This window comes from Otolemur garnettii, unplaced genomic scaffold, assembly GCF_000181295.1.
Source record: "Otolemur garnettii isolate 467f Iridium unplaced genomic scaffold, OtoGar3 scaffold00016, whole genome shotgun sequence".
Taxonomy (NCBI): domain Eukaryota; kingdom Metazoa; phylum Chordata; class Mammalia; order Primates; family Galagidae; genus Otolemur; species Otolemur garnettii.
Window position 1 is genome coordinate 28,551,098 of NW_003852411.1, and position 7,561 is coordinate 28,558,658.

Sequence of the window (7,561 nt, forward strand, 5' to 3'; positions counted from 1 at the left end):
AAAAAAAAAAAAAAATTATAAAAAAAATCTCTCTTCCTGACTTTCCAAGTCAGGTTACAGATAAACTGCTCTGGGGGAAATAATAACTATGCCAAGGGGAAAAAAAAAATCTTCCCTTGAACAGAATATGTTTAAGTGCTAAAAAAGTTAAAGTTTTTTTTTCCTTTTACTGGGTATTCTTGGAGCATGGAACATATCAATGTGGTGTCTTGCTATGTTATAAAGACTGGTGTGCAATTTGTGTGTGTATGTGTGTTTTAATGGAAGAGAAGTAAAGCAAAAGTGGGTGGCAAGATGAGATTTATTTCTTGCTCTGGGTTGTGGTGCAGCATTTTTGAAAGCCACTACCCTAATGTGTACTGAGAATCTCCCGGAAAGATACTATTTCTCTGTATTTCCGCACTGCTCAGAGAACCTGGCATACAGTTGGGAAAAGGTTCCAAAGTAGCTTTCGTGGGTATTGGAGTCGTGTTCGTGCTAATGGGTACATTCAGGAAGACCCAAACTTGACCTTCCAAAACATCCAAACACTTAGAATGTTCTGGAGACCTACCACGCCAGGACCTGCAGTGTCTTCCACAAAAAAGGAATGTTCTTTCACAGCGCGGTTGCAATACCACTGTTCCATGTCTTCATCCTCCTCAACACTCCCTTACCTTTCATCCCTCAATTTAATATGCCAAGGGCAAAACTAGGCAGAAAAATAGACACCTTCATTCTAATCAATTCATCAAGAAAGCAGAAATTACCTTGAAAAGAGGCCAGAGAAAAGTGCTCTGAGATTTAGTTGTGGATTAGGCATGATGCCAGCATTTAGATATACAAAGTCCAGTCTCTTAAACCTGCAAGAAAAACACCCAAATAAGATTGTGAGTTGCAAGGAAAATACCAAGACAAAATTGTGTGTTCAACCTCTCGAGCAACTAGGAGAAAAAAGGCCTAAGAGAAACAGAAAATATTTTCTAATCAATAAGATGGCCACAACAAGCTAAAAAGAATTTATGATACCTGAGGGTGATGATGGTTCTTTCTCAACAACTTTCTTTAGCTACAGTAAATATTTTAACGTTCTTATTGTCTTTCCTCAAAGAGAATTTGGGGAGCCATAAAGGACTTGGAAGTCAAAGCTTTAATCAATAATTTCTTCTAGATTTGTCCTCCCCAGCAGGCACTGCGGTAACCCTCTATCTATTAAAGCTGCTCTCTTTCTGGTCTTAGAAAGTTTGTTTGCTTTTTGTTTTAATTCACATCTCCACTAGTTGACAAGTAAAATTTCTATTAATATAATATTAACCTAATACATGAATTAGATTTCATGTATATTAATATTCATCTGACCTGATCTAAAATGCTAAAATGTGAATGCCAAGATACATGTATCTACCAAAACAAAAGATCCATGTGGAAACCTTTCAATATTCGTGGAGAGGTGCTGCATATCATAAGTGATGAGAGCTCACAAGAACACAGATTATAAAAGGCGAATGGGGGTAAGGTATTCTTGATAGGCTCCCTACCATGAATACTTGTCATGCAGGGAATTATGAAATACTGACTTGAGAAAACATTTTCATTCTTAAATGTACATAAGCCTTAATTTAAATGTTCCCCTTTTGGAACAGGTTCAAGACAGGTAGAGCCTACTCTCATGACACAAATGCCATAAATATTCAAAATTATCTCCTAGAATTCAAAACATTACACTATCTCTGTGTCCTCTGTATAACCCAGGATAATAAGGGCCATAGCTACTAAAGCTAGGACCTTGCAACATAGTTACCAATACAGATCACTAACACTTCTTGATCATCCTATAAATAATCAAGAGCCAAATGACTCTAATCAATAAACTGATTTAAGATGTTGATATGGTTACCCATCGGTTAATCGTGTAAGTACCACAATTGTGGGCCCTCTATTGTGGGTTGTTCTACTACTTAATTTGCAAACTTTCATCTGAAAATATTAACATCTTTAGCTAGGAATGGAGAAGAAATAGTTATCTAAGACACTAAGCTCTGCCTTCAGTAAAATGACATACTGCTCTCAAAGATGAAATAATTGACACAATTGCTCTATTCTGGGTTAAAGGGAATCACTATTTCTTTTTACATTTACTATTTCTTAGTTTTCCTCTGCACACAGAACACTGTATTACAGATGAAAGGCACAGGTGTCGGGTGGTGCTGCTTTAGCAATTGGAAGGCATCCTTCTCAAGCTTCCTCAGCTCTAACTTCCTTCAGACCTAGAATCAAAGAGATCTATTTGGGCCACTGCAGGAGAACCTGAGGGGATCTTTCTGCACATCTCCACATAGTCCCAAATTTGTGAATATCACTACAACTATCATTGCCTGAATTTGGATAATATCACCCGTCTCAAAAAAAAGCCCTTTGTGGGGTAAACAAACACATCAAATCTGCACCAAAGTGCTGACACAGCAGCTGGGACAATTCAATTCCCTGGAGTCCCCCTTTCTGCCCCATGAGCCTTACTGCCTTGAATTTGTGCTAAATTACCAAGTATCTGTCTAAATACTAAACTACAAAACTTTTGACAAAGTATTGAATATCTTGAAGCTTTGGAAGCAAGAATAGTCGGTGCTATAAATGGTAAAATTCTAAGTCTCAAAAGCCAACTGGAATGGCTCTTAGTAACTGGGAATCAAGGACCTTTTCTGCCAAATAGAAAATATAATTAAATCTATACAAAACTGGTGAGAAGGCTAACTAAGAAGATTTGAGAAAAGAAGGCAAACATGATTTAAAACTCACATTTCTCTTCTGATTATATGGTTTTTAACTCCCCAAGGACATTACTAGGCAGTTTCATGGCCTTAAAGACCCATTAAGTTATGGAGGAGTAAGGGATGTGGAACTTACCCCAAGTTATTTAAAAATGGAACCTAGAAAATCTTCTCAGTTTTTTAGAATGATAATGTGGCAGAAAACTCTAAGAGCTCGGCAGTACAGGAAGAACCCACATTTACAAAGGGCCAAGGCCACGGTGAGAGGCGCCTGAGTGAAGAAAACTAGCTTTTGCTTTGTAACTCGTGCATTGGGAATAGGGACATGCAAAGGACTTGCAAGTCATATAAGTAAACTGCAAAGTATTTTTCATCAGCAAATGTCTTTACCAAGGTCTTCCTTGCTTCTAATATACTTCATTTTATTGTCCAAGGAAATAAAGTAGTTCCTTTATTTCTTAGAGGACCCAAATACAAAAACATTTGAAAACTGATTATTCCAGTTAGCCCAAGGGCAGTAACTGATTATTCCAGTTAGCCCAGTGGAGTACTGCAGGGTACTTGACATTTGATCATTAATTCCTCTTAGAAATTTTTTTTAAGTATGCCTTCTTTCCCCAGAAAAATGTGTTGTGCACCTAGGTGCAATTTTGTGCTCATTTTGACATCAAAGCGCTCCATTCCTCCATCCACCAAGTATTTATCAAATGCCTATTACACATCAATTACTGTGCAGGTGTGACTAAACCTTTACTGGCCTGGGGGAAACTGCCCCTGCTGAAGCAGGGAGCAGATGACCTTCTCAGACACATGACTCTTATTTCCATGTTTAGTCTTCCAGGAAATTAATTCCAAAAATCTAAAGTAAGATTGTTGTGAAATAAAAAAGCAAAAGAAATAAAAAAAAAAAAAAAAAAAAAAGAACAAACCCTTGTGTTGAGGGCTGACTTTCAATAGATCGCAGCGAGGGAGCTGCTCTGCTACCTACGAAACCTCGACCCAGAAGCTGGTCGTCTACCAGGTTCCCCAGGAACGTGCACTGCATGATGGGTTCCCTATCAGTCCCTGCTCCACCTACTTAATGAATTCTATGGAGGAAAGACGTAAAAATTGAATTCAGCTATCAAAGGAGTTACTTTAATGTAAGGCAGTATGATTAACAGTACGTCAGGGTGTACTCATAAACTAGTCTTTTTTTTAATTAAAATAAGTAGCTTTTAATTTTTTTAATTAAATCGTGAACACATAGATCATGTATACATTAATGTATTTATGGGGTACAACGTGCTGATTTCATATAGAATTAAGTCTTTTTGAAGTAACTATAGTGATGACAGAGAACACAAATGTGGTACTTAGCCAGGCATGAGTGGCTCATGCCTATAATCCCAGCACTCTGGGAGGCTGAGGCGGGATGATCACCTGAGCTCACAAGTTTGAGACCAGACTGAGCTAGTGCAAGACCCCGCCTCTAAAAATATAGCCAGGTATTGTGGCCACCTGTAGTCCCAGCTACTCAGGAGGCTGAGGCAAGAGAATCCCTTGAGCCCAGGAGTCTGAGGTTGCTGTAAGCTATGATCCCAGGGCACTCTACTAAGGGCGACAAAGTGAGATTCTGTCTCAAAAAAATAAAAATAAAAAACAAAAGAAAAAGTGGTACTGAGACACAATAGGTCACTCTATATACATATTCTCAGCATAACCTTCTTACACTGCACCTTTTTCTTTTTAGATTTCCTTTCCTTTCTTTTTTTATTTAATGTTATGCTGTATAAGAGAAAATCCATTAGCAAGAAACAGACCTTTGCTTTAGTTCACTGGAGGCCCGGAATATTGATTCCAGGTTGCTGACATCCACCTGCACAACAGTGACCTCGGCGGTGGGATGAGAGGCCAGCAGACTCGCTCGGACACCTTCTGCTTTGCTCACATTCCTGCACGCCAAACACAGATGAAGCTCATCGTTTTCCACCAGCAGCCGCTTGCAGAGGGCCAGGCCAATGCCACTGGGAGGACAATTCAGACACAGGATCTACATTATTTGGCTCCAGCTAGACAGGCATTTTTCTCTGTTTCAGAAAACTGATTGTGTCAACCTGAGCTCCAATGAGGAGGCCAGGCAGACAGAAAAGACTCAACAATTATTTAAAACAAGGAGGAATCCTCCACTCTAGCAGTCATTTGCTCAGAATGAGAGAAACACAAACTTTTTCATTCCGAAAAAGTTCAATGGCACAATAACTGGACTGAAACTGACAGTAGTCCTTTGCCCTTTCTATTAATACAAAGTTTATACCACCAGTGGTTTTCATTCTGTACTTACCATGCCACTCATAAAAGTGATTTAATACATCACCAGGAAAGGCTGAAAAGAGCATCTCATTATTCGTAGGTCCGTATTTTACTTTGCTGTCTAGGTTCTTCAGGGGCAAGGGCTCTGCCACCTGTTAGAGGCTCATTGCCTCTATTAAGAGCACCAGAAATGTCAGATAAGGGAATAGATGAATCTTTTAGGAAGAGTCATCAGTAACATGGCAGGAGTACAAATCCTTCTCAATTACTATGATTGAATAACCAAAAGGAAGCAAAAGAACTCAGCATGATTAATTAGAAGTATTAGATAAGAAAGGGAAGCAGGGAAATAAACTAGTTCACGAAAAGCACTGTGAAACTACAAAGGAGGTAGGGCCAGCGGGCTGACATCCTGGTAGACAGCAGTGAAAACCTGTGTAGAAAGTTCTTTTCCACTACCTAAACTAATGCCAGGCAAATATAGTCAGAACCCCCAAAAGAGCCTGGAACCATCAGTAATCTGTCAGCCCTGCCAATTAAGCATCAAAAATACCTGCTCATTCAACCTCACTGGAGGATAGTTGGCTTTCAATACGACTATTAATGGCACATATCACGTGTAAAACAAACAAACGCAGGGTATCAATTCTAACTTATTTAAGACCTTCCACATCAGAAGGTCATGTTTAATTCAAATCCCCAGTTACTGGGCACTTCAAGGGCCAGCATGCCTCACACTTCCTGCAGTGGCGGACCCAGCAGGGCAGGGCCTTGACCAGAGTCCCAGCCTAGGCAATGACAGGGGCCGGTGCTCCCAGAGTTGCAGACCCTCGGACCCCTGAAACGCTCCCATCCCAAAGGAGGCCTCACCTGCTCGCTCCGGTGATCAAAACCACCTTCCGCATCTTCGCAAACGCCCAAGGCCAGACGGTAAAGCCAGCACTCACCACGGCTTTCTGGAGACCGTAACTCCAGGGTCCCCGCTCCGGCCGCGCTTACTAGCATCTCCACCAATCAGAGCGCAGTCACGCCCCGCCCCGCTTTGCGTCATCGCCTGGGAGCAGCGGCCTCCCGACGCAGCCAGGCTACCGCCCGGGGCGCGGGGCGGGGATGGGGCGAGATAGGCCGAGGGGCGGAGTCGCGTGACGCAGAGAGGCCTGAGCCAATGCAACCTCTCCCCGCTGGCCCCGCCTCCTTCCTCCGGGTTCCCGTCCGCTGCGTGGATTTGCTCTGCGCTGGCTCCGCCGGCGATCGGCGTCCCTCCAGGAGAGGACGTGCTCCCCACCCTGGCGCTGGGTCTGTGCCCTGGTGCCTCTGGTTGGCACTTCCTTATGGAAGGCCTCAGGCTGTTAGCATTGGTGCTTACTTCAGAGGAAAGGTGTGGATGTAGGAACTAAAGTTCAGAGATTTACACATTTAGTTTTTCACTCCTTTTTGCGCATAACCTTAGCCAAAAGGCCAAGAGGCGATCCACTCCTTGTTGGAAGTATAGACCCAGGCACCCGGGTCACTTTACAGCTCAGCTTCCGATCTCAGACCCCCTCCCTTTCTAAAGAATCCCCTCGGAAAAATGAACATGGACTGTATTAAAAAAAAATTATGTGGAATCACGCGCGAATTACCAAATCGTCAAACTTGGAATGTGGCAGGGAATCAGAGAGTCTCAGAACTTCCTTCTCTGCTATATTGAGAATGTACTGTAATCTACAACAGTGCCTCTCAAATTCTGTGGGGTGAAGGATTCATTCTGTGCTTCCAAGACATCCCAGGTGGGTGCTTTCAGAAAATACAAAAGTTGAACAAATACATGAGTAACTAGAAAAGTAAAAAGCATACAAAATACAAGCCCCACTTTTTGTTACATTCAATATATACTATAAAAGTACTCTACCAAAATGCTATAAAGTTTCTAATGCTTACTCTAGACAGGACCATCATCAGACCCTGCTCAAACTCGGTAAAACAGCATCATATCAAACTCCACTGAACATTCTTTAATCTATTTCATGGCCTCTTTCAAGCTTTTAATTACACATAAACAACAAGGATCCGTTAGATAAGTAGATAAACTGAGATAAACTGGCTTTTGATTTTAGAGGTTTTGACTAATAACACCAACAAGTTTAGTCATCATTTATTTTTTTTACCAAGAAAAGTTAGAAATACCAAGAAAGAACGAATCTGATGATTTGAACATTACGTTTCTAAATAAAATTTCTTTATCATGAAAGTGGAATTCAGCTCCTACCCTTACCCCACTTTCAACTATTTAAGACTACAATTTAACTCTATTTTCTGAAAATCCTGGTATGAAATTAGACCCAAAAGCTTCCTTTAAAATGTCCTGATGCTCAGAGATTATATGTGAAGGGATTGAGAGAGGAGAGACAGATTGAGAGAGGAGATTACTATTTTACCTGTGGTGCTGGATATTGTGAAAATTATACACTGACCTTCTTTTGCTCAATGCTTTTGTTAGTGTTTGTGTATTTAACATGTGGCCCAAGACAGCTCTTCCCATG

General features: G+C 41.1%; 1 protein-coding gene across 1 annotated transcript in view; it reads right to left on the bottom strand.

Moving 5' to 3' along the window:
* The window catches only part of HSD17B7 (hydroxysteroid 17-beta dehydrogenase 7), an 18,256-nt gene extending 12,246 nt beyond the window's left edge, over positions 1-6,010 (bottom strand). The window contains exons 1-3 of the mRNA XM_023510820.1: positions 5,910-6,010; positions 4,550-4,753; positions 750-842 (exon numbers count right to left, since the gene is read on the bottom strand). Coding sequence (XP_023366588.1) covers positions 750-842; positions 4,550-4,753; positions 5,910-5,944 — 332 coding nt within the window. The 5' untranslated portion in view covers positions 5,945-6,010. The remainder of the gene's footprint in view (positions 1-749; positions 843-4,549; positions 4,754-5,909) is intronic.
* Between the last annotated feature and the right edge of the window lie 1,551 nt (positions 6,011-7,561).